At 34.2% G+C, this 20,470-nt stretch overlaps 1 protein-coding gene across 3 annotated transcripts in view; it reads right to left on the bottom strand.

Moving 5' to 3' along the window:
* Positions 1-17,593, bottom strand: part of LOC115236899 (protein phosphatase Slingshot) — a 167,458-nt gene extending 149,865 nt beyond the window's left edge. Inside the window, exon 1 of one of the 3 annotated variants that reach the window (XM_029809638.1) lies at positions 17,358-17,593. In XM_029809638.1, coding sequence (XP_029665498.1) covers positions 17,358-17,414 — 57 coding nt within the window. In that variant the 5' untranslated portion in view covers positions 17,415-17,593. Of the gene's footprint in view, positions 1-2,701; positions 3,549-17,357 lie in introns of those variants that run through there. The other 2 variants (XM_029809658.1, XM_029809631.1) reach the window with 2 other exon arrangements.
* Positions 17,594-20,470: the final 2,877 nt, after the last annotated feature.

Below are 20,470 nucleotides of genomic sequence, written 5' to 3'. Positions count from 1 at the left end.
ACTCGATATGATTTGCATGTTGCTTAGCATGACGTTATCGTAGATCTTGATTAGCCTCGAAGAAAAGTATGTGATTAATTCGGGTAACGGTAGTTGTTCACCTCAATTATCTTTACAGAATTGTACTTATTTCCACGACTCGTTTTTTATTCTCATCGAAACCTAATTTACTTTGCCGGTGTGAAGTTAGCACCTCATATTCAAAAGTTTTATCAAGAGTTCTATTTGCACCCCAAATAGTTCAACAGTTCCTGATAGGTTTTAGAAATAGTTCCGGTGAAAAACCTAAAAAAATTAAGGTTCGAAACTGTAAAATCATAAATGAAAAAGTTCTGGCCACTTTTAGCGGAAGATGACGTGCCAGCTCTGAGATTCAAAAATTATTTAAAAATATTTAGAGGCCGAAATTATTACTAAAACTTATCAGAAACTGTAGAACTCTTCGAGAACTATAGGATACGATAATTTAAATGGCATTTCTCGCATTTTGCGGTACCACGAGAAGTTGGCACCTCATATTTTCAAAATGCAATGTTTTTAGGTTTTTCACCGGAACTATTTCTAAAACCTATCAGGAACTGTAGAACTATTTAGGGTGCAAATAGAATTCTTGATAAAATTTTCAATTTTTGAATATGAGGTGCTAGCTTCACACCGGCATTTACTTTACACAGTACACTAATTTATTTTGTCACGAATATATGTGGCTATGATAAATTTCCATTATAACAAAAAATTCGTCCAATATCTTACAAAAATAAAGAAATTAAATGCATAGAAGTTTAGTATAAGACGTCTTTTTAAAAACAATATAAATATAATACACCGATACAAATACAAAATTTTTATTTCAATTATTTCCAGCAAATTTAGCAAAAAAATCAAAAAATCAAAAACAAAAAAGATGTGTTTATTTATTTTTATAATGTGCGGAATGTATTATATCATAATGCAGAAGCGATTTTTAAGATATATTCTTTGATAAATTTGAAGTAAATGTTTTCTTGATGACACAGCGCTGCCATCCAGTCATCGGACTAAAAAAAAATGAAATAGTGACTGCTTTTTGACAGAAAAAGCGACAAAAAGTAACCTTTAGATATTAAAATAGCAACCAAAAATGACACTGTGCATTAAATTTTCATAGTAATTAAAGCCATTTAAGAAAAAAAATCTATGTTTGGATAGCCTAACATATAACAAATTAATAAAAAATAATTAAATAAATAGTGCATTTTATGAAATATGTAAGCAAGTAACAATTGTTATCAGACGAGACAGCAAAAATATGAATAGAACTCTTATGTTTTACAAATTTTATGTCAGCTCAATAAAAAAAAGTGACTATAGTGATCCATTTTGGACGATAATAACTTTCTAGTGACTTGTGAAAAAAGGTAACACAAAGTGATTTAAGTGACTGAATGGCAGCGCTGTGATGAAATTAACAATGCATCGATTCACAAATTATAACTCATCGCAAGTTAAAAACTTCAGGAATAAATATACATAGATACTTTTATTTCTCATTAAAATTTATATTTTTTATTCAATTTTCAAACGGATTTTAAAAGATTTTTAATTTTATTAGTTTTCAACATATATAATATCAAGAAACAAGAAGTTTTATATATAATACATACACATATATGTATATATATGAATATATATGTATAACGGAGTCCACAATAATCTAAAAACATTTGCTAAAGAAAGATTAACTGCAAATTAGTCAAAGAATCCATTCATAAAATAAATTCCACATGTATTACAATACATTTTATATAATATAATAAAAATAATCTCTTATATTCAACTATACAGAGTGTCCGTCCATAAATGTCCGAGCAAATATCTCACAACTGATTGAAATTACAAGAAAGTATAAGTTTATTAAAAGAAATTAGCACAATTTTCAGTCCGCAATAAAGAGCATGTAAAATAATTTTTTTTACTCGTAACCTTTTCAAGTTATAAAGGTCATCATCGTTTTTTTAAATGAGACCCCCTATTTTTTATTGCATATTCTTATACCCTTTCTTGAAACCTTTTTAAAACACTATAATAAAGTATTTTTCCATTAAGTATTTTTCGAGTTATTTTATATCTTAATCTGAAATATTTTGATATAAAATTTTATCTAACATATTTTAATATAAAATGTATTTCATATCAAATACTAATAAAAATACTTATTTTATATCAAAATATATCAAATAAAATGTATTTTATTTCAAAATATGTCAGATTAAGATATAAAATAACTCGAAAAATACTTAATGGAAAAATACTTTATTATAGCATTTTGAAAAGGTCTCAAGAAGGGCTATAAAAATATGCAATAAAAAATAGGGGGTCCATTTAAAAAAACGATGGTGATCTTTATAACTTGAAAAGGTTACGAGTAAACAAATTTTTTTTACATGCTTTTTATTATGGACTAAAAACTGTGCTAATTTCTCTTATTAAACTTTGTAACTTCAATCAGTTGTAAGATATTTGCTCGGACATTTATGGACGGACACTCTGTATATAGTTTTCCTGAAAAGGTAAAATATCGGAGTATTTCTCACTCGATTTTTATTTACTACAATAGTATTACGAGTATCGGTAGCACACAAAGCGCACTACGTAGCGTGATTGTGCTAGTTGAACAATCAGAAAAATCATTGAACTCTAAGGTTCTAGCATGAAGGCTTACTTTTGCAGTGACTTTGTTCCGAAGTTGCGTGACGCGTACACCACACGCGACTTTTCGTCCGCGTGGTCGCGGATCATCGCCCCAGAGTATGCTGGACCAGGGCGAGGGTGGCTGGGGTACCGGTGGCGGTGGAAGACCGTAATGTAGAGAAGCTTTCTGCTTCAGCACAATCATGTTTCGCGATGTATGGACAAGAGCTTTCTCATGATATGCAAATGAGTGCGGCTACTAAACGTAATGTCACATTGGTACGATCGATTTTGCTCCAGAAGTTTTTAAACGAGAGTTACAAACAAAAATTCGTAATTACAATCAAATAATAACATATTGCATTCTTGTACAATGTTGTAAACAATGTTGTGAACAATGTTGTAAATAACGTTGTAAATAACATTGTAAACAATGTTATAAACAATTATGATTGTAAAAATATTTATCGTTTGTATCAGTTTGCAATCGTCTTTATTTTCTTGATCTGTCACTCTTCGATATAATTCGCACGAAGAAAATGCAGCGATAATTATAATGTTATCAATTGAAGCGGCTACATATATCTCAACTTGAAACTAGGATAGTACTCTCACCGTTTAAAATAATAAAATTAAAGAAAAAAATCGGTGTATCGTAAACCGATCATGTAGATTATCAGTTATAAGTAAAAGCCATTAAAATCCAATTTAATTATCTCTCAAACAGTTGTATTCCATCATATTTCAACCAACTACATAATTTGTCTCACGTATCGCTTGATGCAATCAATTTTCAATAATCTAATGATTTCAACGTGAAAAAGCGGTAATCGAGACCGAAAACGGTACAAAGAACAAATCGTGTTTCGAGAGGTAAAACGCGATAGTATGTCTATTCGCTTGACGAGCTATCCGTCGAGTGGCGGCGGACCAACTGAGTCGGTCGTCATCGTTGCACCGAGGAGGGCTCCAACACCAGCTCGCTGGCTTAATATCGGTGTAATGTTTCACATCGGATCGGCAGCGCCTCCGCGGCGTTGATCGTCACCCCTCGGAGCGCGGAGGTCGTCGCGATGACGTGAGTGAAAGGTCACGCCGTAGGTAGGTAGCCGGAGCCGAAGGCAGTGCATATTCCGCACGCGCTTGCGGAATATGCAAGTCAAAGAAGTGCAAAAAGATTAAAAAATAACCGATGCGAAAATCAGATATGACGCGACCACAATATTTTGCAATAAATTTATCATTTACTATCTGCGATAACTAATGGGTTAACGATATAATAAAGCAGTAAAAACCAAGTTGTAAATAAAGTTGTAAAGCAGAAATGTCAAAATTTTTGAAAAATTCAGAAAATTTTTTCTCTTCCCCAAAACTCACTTTTTTTATAATTAACTAGAATAACACAGGCGCACGCTACGCGCGCGCTTTTATTTACGGACAATTTCCAATTTTTTTAACTTTTCTTTCCATAACTTTAACTTTTTCTTTCACAAACTGTCAACCTGTCAAAATTTGCATGATTTGATAATCGTAATTTGATAACACGAGTGAAGCAAGTCGCAGCGCACAAGTGAGACAGCCAATCAGCATCACGGAAAAAAGGCTTCAATGCTGTGTCTGTGAAGTTGGCACGACGTTTTACGAATTTCAAGAAAAAACTAAGAGTTCTAATAGCACTTACTACTATGTAATTCGGCGTTGTCCTTTCCAAACCTAGTATCCATTTTACGTATTTTCTTTGAATTCCGTCCAGGTGTGTGTGAAGCTAGCATATTATTTCGTGGAAGATCATAAATAATTAAGAGTTCTGGCTTTATTTTCAATAGTTCTAGAGTTCTTGATAGTTTAAACAAATAGTTCTGGCGATTAAACCAAAGAAAATGCCTCAGGACAAACTGATATGCCAACTTCACGCAGCATATCACTTTGTCCTACGACGTTTTCCTTATCAATAATTGTTCAAATTTAAAAGATCTATAGTTCTATATGAGTTCTAAGAAGAGTTCTGCCTTCTAAAAGTAAAAAATATTTATTAAAATGAAATAAAACAATTTTTTACCCGTAAAACTCGTATTTTCGAGTATAGAGGTGATATGCTGGCCGTATTTCGAGAGTTCTGATTATTATAAAATAGTTCTCGTGTAGTTCTGGGCATGTACATTGCTTTTCCAAAGAGTTCTGATGAAGGAAATAATTAGAAAATTTTTAAATTTTTTAGATACGGCCAGCATATCACCCCTATACTCGAAAATACGAGTTTTTCGGGTAAAATAATTGTTTAAAAAATTTTCTAATTGTTTCCTTCATCAGAACTCTTTGGAAAAGCAATGTACATGCCCAGAACTACACGAGAACTATTTTATAATAATCAGAACTCTCGAAATTCGGCCAGCATATCACCTCTAGTCTCGAAAATACGAGTTTTACGGGTAAAAAATTGTTTTATTTCATTTTAATGGATATTTTTTACTTTTAGAAGGCAGAACTCTTCTTAGAACTCATATAGAACTATAGATCTTTTAAATTTGAACAATTATTGATAAGGAAAATGTCGTAGGACAAAGTGATATGCTGCGTGAAGTTGGCATATCAGTTTGTCCTAAGGCATTTTCTTTGGTTTAATCGCCAGAACTATTTGTTTAAACTATCAAGAACTCTAGAACTATTGAAAATAAAGCCAGAACTCCTAATTATTTATGATCTTCTACGAAATGATATGCTAGCTTCACACACACGACAGAATATCCCAGCCTAGTTCTGCAATTTTTTGACGAGTCCCCAAAGCAGCATGTGGCCTGGCATTATCATGATGCAGTATGATGTTCTTCCTATTGAACATCGCCGGCCTCTTTTCTTGGACTGCTGTATTTAAATTATCCAGTTGCTGACAATACTTCTCCGAATAATGAAAATTAAATTATTTAATAAAGTTTATTGACGGTAATAAAAATTTGTATTTTGTTTTATTCCAAAAACGGACAAAACTTTCCGGTAGACCTAATATATGTGTGATGGATTAATTCCGTAATGGCTTTGATTTTTATTATTTTACCCTGGTTTGTATATTACTCAAAATTTTTGATATGAAAATGATGGGTTAATTACATTTGAAAACAAGCGAAAAATTCAAATTACAGCGCGAGGCAAAATATATTCGAGGTATATTTAAAGAAGTCATTATATGCCCGTAAACATTTTACAATTACTAACAAATTAACTTATTTGTTTTATCATAACAAAACAATTTATAATTTCCATCTCATGTCGTTCCGAGATTCTTCTTCCAAATATATTACGCGAAATATTGCTTCGATAAATAGCTGTCGTCGCAATGTTCATACGAATCACGCTAACTAATAACCAATAATTGTAATTATTACGCATTTGACGTCTTCCAGTACTTCTCACGATCGTGTCTCGAAAAATACTACGATAATATGTCGCTACCAATTTATTTTTCTAAAATATGGACGAGAAGAAAATGAAGCATTAGGGAAGGGTAATTATTATTTTATTTCTCAATATTTAAAACGATAATTATTTCTTTAATTTATTTAGATATGAATATATACCGCGTTTAAAATTTTTCACCGATTTAAGCATTATTTGCCTATAATTATCGGGAGTAATATACGATTACCGGATCGAATAATACAAGTAAAGGAAAACCGATGATATATCGACCGTTAATTAATAATTTATTTCGCGGGATTTATTATGTATCTCGCATGCAATATCGTGAATTTCGATTATATATATTTCGGGACGGTACATTGCCTCTCAACTAGCCATTAACTCGACTCGCGTAATATCGCGCGATATCAAAGTGAAGTCGCCAATGCCATTTACGGTCATTAACAAAACGTTTGCGTTTACGAGGCTGATCGAACAGCGTCGCGATATGTTCAATTATAATAAGTACATTAATCCTGCATTTTAATATTTTTTTTCCTGCGTTATTAATCCTACATTTTAATATTTATCAATCGCGCATAATAAATTTGGCGTTTCTATAATCCATCGTTGCAATTTGTCAAAACGCATATCCCGCAAAATTTATTCAAAATTAGTCGTGCAAACAGTCGACAAACTTAACTATATCTTTGAATATTGCACAATCCTTGAATATTTATGTTTAATTCGTATTCCAAACTTTATAATACCAGGTGAGTAATTGTAAAACGAAAGTGTATATTATCTGTTAAATGTCACCGCAGCAAGTGACGCGTGAATTTGAATAGCAAAATTTTCGAGCGCCATAATTTTCACGTTGTTCTCTCATCAATGAAATAAAGTGCGTGTCGCGCACGATGATTATACATTGGAAGCGCCCTGTAAAGTGTCACGCGATCGTCGTATTCCACCAATTAGTGCGCCCGTGATCGTAATTAACCGTGTTTTCGTGAGTGTCATGCAAAAGTGTCATAAAAGGGCAGCAAAGGAGAAGCAAGAGGGGAAAGAGAGGCATTGGGCGACAGCGAGGAGTAACTGTGAGATGAGTAATTTACAATTTATTTAATTTATTTTATTTGTTATTTTTTAAATTAAACGTCTCTTTCCACAGTAAGTGATCAATTTTATATTAATGCATAAATATAGTGTGTGTGTATATATAAATATAAAATATTCTCCGTGTATCTCTTACATATTTTCTAATTTATATAAAAAAAAAATCTGTCTTCTTTAAAAGTATCTTTCCAATTAACTTTATTTATTGTTAAATTCTCTTGCTCGCATCACAAAAAAAGAAGAGATAGAACTTACATTAAAGATATCGCTCACAACAGAGGTATAATCTGGAATCGAACGTTAGTTATTTTAGCGAGTTCAAACGCTCCAAGTTTTTCCAATTAATCTCAGTCCAGTCAGAAGGAAAGCGTTTGTGTTTTATTAACGACAAATAAACCGACGTTTTGATCCAAGGGTCTCTGATCGCAGTTCGAAATAATTGAAATTTAAGACGCGAAACGAGCGTACGAGCGGTGACTCTTCCTCGTCGTTGCCTCGACTCGATTCGATCCAATTAAGCGCGGCCCCGAGGGTCCCACGGAGTGCTGTCGGGAACTTCGATTCTCTTTTCGCCCTACTCTCTTCCCTCCTCTTTCTTTCCTTCTTCAGTCACTCCTGTCTTCCTGGAGACCTTTACTGTGTTAAAGAGGCGACATTCGAGTGCGAGCAAAAACTGGTCGAGACAACGAAACACGCTCCCATCTTTCCTGCGCGCGATATTCGTTACCTTAATTACATTCGGAACGTAAACCGCGTAATCAAAAAGGACGGCTTTACCTGCTCGCGAAGAACATTTTTCGACACGAAAAACGAAGTTTCGCGAAGCGACGCCTGATAAATTCGGTCTCGTACCTTTGTAAGATTTCACGTCGTTATATTTCTTATCATCGAAGATACTTCATTATGCGTTTGACACTCTACAAAATGTTTTTCATCGACCGTGTTTATTACGATAGAATAAATTTTATTAACAATCGATATAATTTTTATAATTTATGACACAATCAAATTATTTTGTCCAATTTTATTTTAATTTTTTATTTCTATTTTTTTGATAAAATTAGTCATTAATATTTTTCGAAATATACATTCGTCTTGTTTGACATTTGCTCGTAAAAAAGTGATACGATTAATCGCGAGATTAATCATCGTATAGTTAAGGATCTCGGTATTAATATGAGCAATAAAGATGAGTCATCATCAATGTTTCCAAGATTCTCTTCCGCCTTATTCTTGTTTCAATCTTGAGGTCGACATTTAGTTTTCGAAGGAACAAACGGGCAAACGCGAACTACAAGTAACGTCACCTCCATTAATCTTCCTCCTGCTCGGATTAGATTTAACCTAAGGGATTCTCACGATCTTGTCTCGACCGAAATTACGATCGCGACCTCTTCGTGACTCTGCATCATGAAAGCTGATTCATCTCGAAGGGGAACAATCCGGAATAATTGAAAATAGAACACATAAAATATTTAATAAATCAAATAATTTATGTACCAACTCTATGGAATCTATTATTACATTAAATCTATATTGAAATAGTACTTGTTGGTAACAGCAACCAAGATTGTATAATGATTAATTAATTACGTAATACTTCTTTTTCCTTTCTCTCGAGGCGAAACGTGATTATGCGTTTGCGCCAATTGCAGAGCAATGCTATTGACGCGCATGTTTCGAGCCGCGAGCTTGAAGATAGGCAACGAACAATAATCCGACAAAGAATAATGGATAGCAATGAGGTATTGTCCCGTGTCGCTTTCAACGAGTCCAATTAAAGCGCGTCCTTCCGTCGGCTTAAAGTCAGAGACGCGGTGGAGTTTTTTCACCGGCAACGAGTGGGATGGAGAATTGTGTAACCCTAGGTTTCAATAATAAAAGTCTCGTTACGTTTTGCGTTTACGCTCGCTATAAATTATCACGTTTCCCGTCCGAATGTTTTTTTTTGTCCGATAGCGATTGCGCGTCGCGGAATAATTAAAGCATAACGAATTGACAATGTGGTAAAATTCGTATTGATTTTCCCGCGACCTTTTCTGTTCCCAACAATATATCATATTTACCGATATTATATTAGGTCTACCGGAAAGTTCTGTCCGTTTTTGGAATAAAACAAAATACAAATTTTTATTACCGTCAATAAACTTTATTAAATAATGTAATTGCCATTATTATTAATGATTTCTTGCCAGCGTGAGGGCAATTTGTATATCCCTTTTTCGAAAAATGTTTTATCTTTTGATGCGAAAAATTGAACCAGTGCTTGTTTGATATCTTCTTCATTTTTGAATTTTTTGCCCCTCAAAAAATTTTGTAAGGACAAAAACAAGTGATAGTCGGTGGGTGCTAAGTCCGGGGAATATGGTGGATGCGACAGAATTTTCCAGCCTAGTTCTGCAATTTTTTGACGAGTATCCAAAGCAGCATGTGGCCTGGCATTATCATGATGCAGTATGATGTTCTTCCTATTGTACATCGCCGGCCTCTTTTCTTGGACTGCTGTATTTAAATTATCCAGTTGCTGACAATACTTCTCCGAATAATGGCAATTATTTAATTTAATAAAGTTTATTGACGGTAATAAAAATTTGTATTTTGTTTTATTCCAAAAACGGACAGAACTTTCCGGTAGACCTAATATTATACACAAAAGCATTCCATTGCCACAGAGCCACGTTTCAGACAGTTTTCATCTCATTGAGAAGCTGTCTGGTGTCGTGTTGGAGGAGCACTGTAAATTCGTCTCTCTCGACGTGGTCTCCCTCTTTACCAATGTACCATTGGATTTGGCTATAGATGGTATCAGGGAGAGATGGAATTTAATTAGCTCCAACTGTGAAATTCCTTTGGATAAGTTCAAGATAGTTTTGAATATGGTTTTGAACTCCACGCGCGCGCGCGCGCGCGGTCTTCACCTCCAATAGAAAAATTTTTAAACAGACTTTCGGCATACTCATGGGATCCCCTCTTTCTCCGATTATCGCGGATATCGTTCTACAAGATGTTGAATCGAAAGCCCTTGCTGTACTTCCATTTAGTTTGCCTTTTTACGTGAGATATGTTGATGACATAGCGTTTGCCGCTCCTGCATCTTGTTTGACCATAGTTTTGGATATATTTAATTTCTTCCACCCAAGGCTAAAGTTTACGATAAAAGTTGGCTCTAACAACTGCCTTAATTTTTTGGACGTCACAATGATTCCACACGACGGACACCTCGTTTTTTATTGGTTCCACAAGCCGACTTTCTCAAGGAGATACCTAAATTTTTACTCGCAACATCCTCTTTGCCATAAAAAAGGCACCATCATTGGCCTTATCGACAAAGCGTTTCGTCTCTCCCACGTGTACCATCGGAAAAATCACCTCTATTAACTTGGCACCTCCACCACAAAAAATCGGGTTCGGATATAGTGCATAATTAAATGCTAATTTGTTGCTAATTTATTGCTCTAAGTTCGAATTTATTGCTCCTACCCGTTAGCAGGAAAATGATATTTAAGATGGGGGTGCTGACTTGCCATTAAGCTAGCACCCCCACTTCCGAAAAACACATATAGCGAGTCGCGAATCATAAGACAAATACACTAGAATTTATTGCTCGACGATATTGTAAACAGATTTCGAAAATATTAAATTTATAATTAACCACCAATATGACATACTATGAACATATAAAGTAAAATCATCAAAAATAAGTAACTAACTATATTAATTTGTTACAATATTGTATTCTGCATTAAATGTTCTCAAAATAAACCATTTCCGAATTTATTGCTTGCAGTTTAATTAGAAAAATCGACCCGAACGAGTGGCGGTGCTAGCTTACCTACAAGAGTAAACTATATCAACGCAATTAATTGCTGTTATTATTTTGGTCTTAAAATGTTTCCCTAATTTGTTGCTCCCAAGATATATAATATCGAATTTTTCGCACCACGTTTGACTTAGAAAAATCGACCCGAAAGAGTGGCGGTGCTAGCCTTCGTACAAGAGTGAACTATATCAACGCAATTAGTTGCTGTTATTATTTTGGTCTTAAAATGTTTCTCTAATTTGTTGCTCTCAAGATACATAATATCGAATTTATTGCTGAACGTTTGATTTAGAAAAATCGACCTAACGAGTGGCAGTGCTAGCGTTCATACAAGAGTAAAGTACATGAACGCAATTAGTTGCTGTTATTATTTTCGTCTTAAAATGTTTCTCTAATTTGTTGCTCTCAAGATATAAAATATCGAATTTATTGCTCCACGTTTGACTTAGAAAAATCGACCGAAAGAGTGGCGGTGCTAGCATTCGTACAAGAGTAAAGTACATGGACGCAATTAGTTGCTGTTATTATTTTGGTCTCAAAATGTTTCTCTAATTTATTGCTCTCAAGATATATAATATTAAATTTATTGCTCAACGCAACTAATTGCGTTGATATAGTTTACTATTGTAGGTAAGCTAGGACCCTTTTAGGTCAATTTTTTTAAAGTCAAACATTGAGCAATAATTTCGATATCTTAAGAGCAATGAATTAGATGGATAAAGTTATCTAAGTAAGCCCCCCAATATTAGAAAAAATTAAGTTTTTTTATACAATTCGATTGCACATTGTTTGCACATTTTTTATTTTTGTTTGCACACGTCTAGTAAAAAAGTTATACAAAAAAAAATTTTGGGGGTGCCAACTTCACATTAGCCCCCCAATTTTTACAAAAATGGTTTTCAATGGACCTAATCGATAGATTTTCGTTTGCACATTTCAAAACAGTTTGAATTTTCGTTTGCACATCTCTAGAAAAAGAGTTATTCACAAAAAACTTTTGAAAGAGCCAACCTTACGTTAGCCCCCCAACTTTTATAAAAATGGTTTTCAATCAACCTAATTGATAGATTTTCGTTTGCACATTTCAAAACAATCTGCATTGTCGTTTGCACATCTCTAGAAAAAGTTATTAAAAAAAATAACTTTGGGTGGCCATCTTCACATTTAAAATAATTCACATTTGACGAAAATCTTTTCGTAATAAGCTTAATTCGTAGATTTTTGTTTGCACATTTTAAATCAATTTGAATTTTCGTTTGCACATCTCTAAAGAAAAAGTTATTTTAAAAAATAGCTTTGGGAGGCTATCTTCACATTCAAAACAATTCAAATTTGGCGAAAATCCTTTCGTATTAAGCTTACTCCGTAGATTTTCGTTTGCACATTTCAAAACAATTTGAATTTTTGTTTGCACATTTCAAAACAATTTGAATTTTCGTTTGCACATTTCAAAACAATTTGAATTTTCGTTTGTATATCTCCAGAAAAAAAGTTATATAAAAAAATAACTTTGAGAGGACTATCTTCACATTCAAAACAATTCAAATTTGGCGAAAATCTTTTCGTAATAAACTTAATCTGTAGATTTTCGTTTGCATATTTCAAAAAAGAAGAAAATGTTTTCGTTTATATACATTTCTTTTATTATGCTTTTTATCTTTTTTTCGTTGCGATCGTTTTTATTTTCCAATTAATTTCGTATTTATAACAGTTACACGAAATTAGTGAACAGTACAAAAGGTTAATAATAAAGAAAGAAGTGCTGTTTAGAGAGTTGATTGGTAAAATAAAATGTCAATATCACGAAGAAACCCCCCAAAGTTATTTTTTTAAATAATTTTTTTTCTGGAAATGTGCAAACGAAAATTCAAATTGTTTTGAAATGTGCAAACGAAAATCTACGAATTAAGCTTATTACGAAAGGATTTTCGCCAAATTTGAATTATTTTGAATGTGAAGATAACCCCCAAAGTTATTTTTTTAAAAAACTTTTTTTCTAGAGATGTGCAAACGAAAATTCAAATTATTTTAAAATGTGCAAACAAAAATCTACGAATTAAGCTTATTACGAAAGGATTTTCGCCAAATTTGAATTGTTTTGAATGTGAAGATAGCCTCTCAAAGTTATTTTTTTTAAATAACCTTTCTTCTGGAGATGTGCAAATGAAAATTCAAACTGTTTTGAAATGTGCAAACAAAAATTCAAATTGATTTGAAATGCGCAAACGAAAATCTATCAATTAGGTTGATTGGAAACTATTTTTATAAAATTTGGGGGGCTAACGTAAGCTTAACTCCTTCAAAAGTTTTTTGTGAATAACTCTTTTTCTAGAGATGTGCAAACAAAAATTCAAACTATTTTGAAATGTGCAAACAAAAATCTATCGATTAGGTCTATCGAAAATCATTTTTGTAAAAATTGGGGGGCTAATGTAAAGTTGGCCCCACCAAATTTTTTTTTTTTTGATAACTTTTTTACTATAGGTGTGCAAACAAAAATAAAAAATGTGCAATCATGTGCAAACAATGTGCAATCGAATCGTATAAAAAAACTTAATTTTTTCTAATATTGGAGGACCAACTTCATCCATTTCAATAAATAAGGGAAACATTTTAAGACCAAAATAATAATAGCAACTAATTGCGTTGATACAGTTTACTCTTGTAGGAACGCTAGCACCGCCACTCGTTAGGTCGATTTTTCTAAGTCAATCGTTGAGCAATAAATTCGGTATTGTATATCTTGAGAGCAATAAATTAGGGAAACATTTTACAACTAAAATAATAACAGCAACTAATTGCATTGATATAGTTTACTCTTGTAGGTAAACTAGCACCGCCACTCGTTCGGTCGATTTTTCTAAGTCGAACGTTAAGCAATAAATTCGATATTGTATATTTTGAGAGCAATAAATTAGGGAAACATTTTAAGACCAAAATTATAACAGCAACTAATTGCGTTGATGTAGTTTACTCTTGTAGGTAAGCTAGCAGCGCCTCTCTTTCGGGTCGATTTTTCTAATTAAACTGCAAGCAATAAATTCGGAAATGGTTTATTTTGAGAGCATTTAATGCAGAATACAATATTATAACAAATTAATGTTGTTAGCTACTTACTTTTGATGATTTTACTTTATATGTTCATAGTATGTCATATTGGTGCTTAATTAAAAATTTAATATTTTCAAAATCTGTTTGCAGTATCTTCGAGCAATTAATTAGCAATAAATTCTAGTATTTGTCTTTTGATTTGCGACTCGCTGTAAGCGTTTTTCGGAAGTGAGGGTGCTAGCTTAATGGCAAGTCAGCACCCCCATCTTTAATATCATTTTCTTGCTAATCTGTAGGAGCAATAAATTCGCGCTTAGAGCAATACATTAGCAACAAATTAGCACTTAATTATGCACTATACCCGAACCCGATTTTTCGCAATGGGGATGTTAGGTTAATAGAGGTGGAAAAATCTCGTGTATGTCATCGATGTTTTATTTGAAAATGGTTATCCTCTGGACCTCATTTTTGATACCGTCAATTTTAGATTGAAATCTCTTTTACATCGCGCTGAAGAGAGCCAAACAATTTCTTCGGACGATTCACGCCCTTTCTTTTTTGTATCGTACGTTAAATCTGTATCGGATAAATGCATTTCTATCGTAAAGAATAACGACCTACGTGTGGCTTTCACCTGCCTAGATTATCTGAAACGTTTTATAAGGGTGCAAAAAGATCCACTGCCTCGATCAGATAATAACAACATAGTACACAAAATTGATTGCAAGAACTGTGATGCTTCCTACGTTGGCCAAACAAAAAGTTCGTTAAAAACCCGTATTAAAGAACACCGAAATCACATAAATAGAACTTGTTCTCAAAATTCCAAGATATAGGAGCACAGGATTAAGAAAAACCATGATTTTGATTGAGATAACATACGGGTTTTGGACAATGAGCCTTGTTATACGAGAAGACTTACTTCTGAAATGTTATTCATTAAAAAACAAAAGTCAGGCTTAAACTTGCAAAGTGATACGGAGTTACTTGATTCCTCTTACTTACCGATCATCTATAAGCTCGGTAAGATTTAAAGTTTACCGCAATTTAATTTCGATTTATGCCTGTTTGTTTCCCTCGTTGATCTCCATTTGTTTTCGAATATTTGTTTCCCGCGCCCGCCCGACAGTTAAAGTCTGACTGCGGAGCGTTATTGTCACGCGAGTTCCGTGCATGCCTTTGACTGCGCCTAACATGGATCCTCCATTGGTGAATCGCGTTTTTTGACGAATTAAGAATTTTAACATCCTTGGTTCTCATTATTTCATCACTGTTTCTAAACTTCCAGGCGGTCGTCTCTTAAATTTCCTGCCGCAAGTTCTGGGAAAAACTGTATGGTGGATAGTGAATTTTAACAAATGTTAATGTGCCTTTGGAGAGTCGATGAACACATTTTTGATTATTTCTGTTTTTATTTGCTGACCGTAATTTTTCATCACTGAAGAGAATCCAGTTAAGGACTGAAACGTTTGTACTATTTATTCTGTGCTATTTATATCTTTACGATTTGCGCTGTTGTTTTTTAATTTTAATTTTAAGAGTTTCCATCAAGACGTAAGCGTGCGGTTATTATTAAGTTATTTTTTTGTTATTTGCGCCTTTGCTCCTTAAGCCAATTTATTTCTTTGTTTGTTGTTATTATTAATTGTAACTTAAGATATATATTGACAATTGAATATAAAATCGAAAACAATTTTATTTGAGAAATAACATTCTACCAAAAATTTAATATTTATTATAAAAATTGAGTCCCATTTGTAAATTTGTAAAAGTATATTTTTTCCTTAATTAATTAAGTATATTAAGTATAAGTAAGTATAATTCTTCTCCTTAATTATTAAAATTTTTAATATTTAAAAAAATATTAAATAAGAAGTAAAGAAACTGTTTATAGAAAAATAACCATATAGTCAAATAAAAGGACACACAATGCGTATGTTGTCCATAAAATAAATCATTATATACAGGGTGGTCCTCGTAGAGAAAAAGTATGTAATTATTTACAATGTATTTTTTTAAACAATTATTTGTTTTTCTCTGTACACCAATTGATTTGTATCATTATTCTGAACATAAAAGTATTACGGTAAGATTATCGAAAACTAAATATTTTACGAGATATTTTATTTTTTATATCAAAATATGTCAGACTAATTGTAAGATATAAAATATTTATATTAATATATAATAAATATATTATCTTGTGATAATAATATTTATATATAATAATTATATTATCTTTGTGATTAGTATTTCTATTATATTAATATTATTATATATTATTATTATTAATATTATTACATGTATATACAATAACATTTTTTACATTTAAAAAATCTAAAAATTGATAGTAATGCTTAATTAGTGTGATTATATATTATAATTAGAATAAATTGTTGCAGCTATGCCCTATGATTCAACAATCAACAATGATATCCGATAACAAATCAACCACTCGACAGATTATCAATTGGAACGACATTAATCAAAAAAATAATTTCGCATTTGTCATCTATTGCATGGTTCTACCGTTTCAGGAAACGAAACCACAAAATTATCATTCGCATACACTATTATCGGCGCTACGGAAGCGTATAATCTCACTCATCCGTGAAAAACTCGCGCCTTCCAACTTTCATCTCGTCGCATACGTCTTCGATATCGTGAAAGTATCTTTGCGAGCAATCAATAAATACGTGATCGCTAAAAGACAATTGAATTACAAAATCTTCGACTCTACGAGAGAGAAATCTATCATCAAATACGATCGTGCGAACGGAAAGCGAAAGTAATAAGCAGGAAGCGAAAAATCGTACGGCACAATCTTTGCCGGGACGCATCGCCGAAGCTCCGCGTATCGAGGACAAGCGGCGAAGAACTGGAATTTCGAGCGAGAGCAATCTCCACTACTTACCTACCTACGTTTTGTTTGTTTACGCTGTTGTAGCCTCTTTGTTTCGGCGCGCTTTGCGCGCCGGTTGAAGATATCGCGTGTCGCGCACACCTTGCGAACACAGCAGATACGTGTGTACGTACTGCGTACGTAGTACGTACAGGGGAACTTGGAATTCCCTCGATTCCCATTCTCGCTCGGCTGTCAGAGCACTACCAAATAAGGTAGAGACAGCCGGTCGGCTGACTCTTGAGTGAACCGAGCTGAATCGAACGAGCGAGAGGGTCGACGATGTAATAACAATCGCGTTCCCTCGAAACGGCGCGATAGCGCGATTATACGTGCGTCCGTCTCCGCATCCGGAGAAGACATATATGTATACGTGTCGAAAGAGAAGGAAATACAAAAACTCACCGAGCTCTGCGGGGAACTGGACACGCTCGGAGAACGTTGCACCGTGACCAGCGCCATGGCGATGAGATGCCGCACAATCGCCGTCACGATGCACACGACAAATCGCTCGAACACTCGCTGCTCTCGCGCGCGCACGTACGATCACGCCGTCAAGAGCGCGGAGAAGCCGTCATTTTTCGCGCACCTTCGACGGTATCACGCTCACAGCGGCCATATTTGATACAATCGACAGCCGCACCGCGCACGCTCGCGCCGTAAGTCTGGTAAGTTATTCCTTCTCCCCTACCTACCTCCTCAACACCACGCCGCCATTCGACGCGCAGGCGCAGGATACATGCGCCGGATGATAGACTGCCTTTTGTCGCGTGTTTACGATGATATCGCGAATTCTCTCTCTACGTGTTTTCCATCGACATATAGAATGGACTGCTGCAGCCCTATTCTGTAACTTTTAACAAATTTACTATTGTTACGTATCGTTACGCAGCTATTTTCCAATATGTTTCAGCGACATCGTCGTTACGAAGTTAGAGAATAATAGGTCTACTGGGGGTTGATTGTGTATCTTAAAACGATGTGAAAATTACCAAAATAAGGAAATTCACTAGAATATCTACGATTTCATTTGTCGAAATCTAATAAATCTGTTCACTTTTGTAATTTTCATTTTGTTTTAAGATACACAATCGACTTTCTGATGGCAGTGGAAGGGGAGCCGCATGAGTAGAGTGAGAGGCAGATAATATTAAGTCACATTTCGTCTCTTTCTAATAAAGCTTGATTGGTTGGCAAAAAATCGGCAGTACTGCTGTTCCAATCAGACCTTATTAGGAAAAGACGAAAATAACCTTATTAGAGTTCCTTTAATTAGAGTTAGGCTTAGAACATATATACCTGGAAGGGGAATGATGGATTGAGCCTGTGTCCAAGTTGGGTGCGAGAGAGAACCACGTTTTAAGAAAAGAGAAAGGCAGATTGTAACCTTTGTCTGCAATGCGCAAGCGCAAATTAGCGAATAGCGTGAATAGCGTCATTGCTGAAGGAGGTTAGGGTTAGAAGATATCGGTGACATCGGTACGCAAAATTATTTCGAAAAAAAGTTATTTCATAGGAAAAGAAAATGCCAGGCCAATATTGTGTCTTATGCGGTAAACATGATAAATCGAGTGACATAAAGCAAAAAAAATTTATTAGACAGAAGTATTCAAAATGATCTTTTCCACGGGAAGCATAGGCAATTCCCCTTCCAGGTATATAAGTTCTAAAGAGTTAGGACAATCCGCCATTTATAGCCAAATTGTTACGCGCCAATTTTGAATTGATACATTTCACTTGAACATCTATACAATACCACCGACGAGATATCATTAAAGACCGGTCTTATGGGATTTAGTGTGGCTGGAAAAAAAAACTCGCTACGCGTTATTTTAGTTCATCCAGTTATTGTTTTATTATCAAAAATGTATAGATCTTTTATATAGCTGCCTTAAGAACAACAAAATCAACATTTTATCGTAAATTTACTGTTTTATTATCGACAATGCAAAGATTTACTTACCTACAGTACCGCGTGGCGAGGTTTTTTCCAGTAATATGCTAAACTCTATAAGACCATCGGTCTCTAATAATATCTCGTCGGTGTTTTCGATAATAAAATAATAACTGGATGAAATAAAATAACCGTGAATGAATTAAATAATTCGTGTAATTATCTTCGATCCAATCAAACAGCCGGTAATGTCAACATTCTTCAATTACCTCCGGGCCCACCGGGCCCATTTGATGGTCACAAAAGTTTACCCAGGGCTGACGGTCTTTAATAATATCTCGTCAGTGACAATACCTTCGCCGCACGGAAAGAATCTTTTAGTTATTTATGATATAAGTATATAATCTAGTATATAATCTAGTATAATAATTATATATGTATATACAGGGTGTCCCTATTATCTACAAAAATCATATGTCTAGAAAACGTCCTGAAAACTGTCTTTTGACATAAATATATATGCAGGGTGTCCGACAAGTAAGTGACCAAACGAAAGGTAAAGGTAGATTGGATCAAACTGAGTCGAAAAGTCCTGAACCTTTTTTTATAACTCTTAATAAAGGAATTATTATTGAATAAAGTCTGGCCAATCAACGCCAACCTTTAACCGGGCGCACGTCAGTGAGCCGCGCGCCGTGAAATGTGCGCCGCCACATACTACCAGGCACGCGGCTCACCGACGGGCTAAAGGTCGGCGCTGATTGGCCAGACTTTACTCAATAATAATAATTTTCCGCTAGCTTGGCTATTAAATATGGCGGATTGGAATGACCAATCAGCAATTGATAGCCCGGTGTCCTAAAGCCCGTATCAGACTACGCATTGAAAATTGAAGATTGAAGATTAAAGATTTAACTAATCAGAACAAAAAGGACTAAAATTTCTTTATTCTGATTGGTCAAATTTCAATCTTGAATCTTGAATCTCAATCTTCAATGCGTAGTCTGATACGGGCATAACTCTGATTAAAGAAACTCTAAACCTTATATTTTATTTGCCTCACTCTACTCGTGCACCCCTTCCACTGCCATCAGCAGTCCATTCTATATATCGATGGTGTTTCGTACATTATATATCAACAAAGAAAGTTGGCTCCTCTTTATGCATCTATTTTTCCTCTATTCGCCGGTAAGTAGTTTATCATCCGATGCTCGCGATGAATCGATGAATGCCTATTTAACGACCATCGATAATTAATTCATACGTCAAATTTTAATGTAAAACATATCGATTGTTAGTAAAACACATAGATATATTATATATAGATACTTTATCTATCTTACTGTCTGCCGAAATAATAAGCACATTCCTCCCGACGGCTAAGAAAATAACCTATTGCTAACGAGAAAATAACCTGTTTTATTTTATGTAGAAGATACTGTGTTTAATAAAAATATAATACATTTAATTTCTCGCACTTGTTAATTCTTAAATTTCTTAAAATTTTAATGCAAATTCCAAGTCCTTACAAACGATGTGCGTCCGCCGAGAGAAACGTACGAATGCGCATGCGCAAGGGAGGAAAATCTGCTATTTATCTTGACAGACGCGGTTCTAAGGCAAA

The sequence above is a fragment of the Formica exsecta genome, unplaced genomic scaffold (genome assembly GCF_003651465.1).
Source record: "Formica exsecta isolate Colony F162 unplaced genomic scaffold, ASM365146v1 scaffold113, whole genome shotgun sequence".
In the NCBI taxonomy this organism is placed as follows: Eukaryota; Metazoa; Arthropoda; class Insecta; order Hymenoptera; family Formicidae; genus Formica; species Formica exsecta.
The sequence above is the reverse complement of the archived record's forward strand: the minus strand, read 5'-3'. Positions and strand labels throughout refer to the sequence as shown.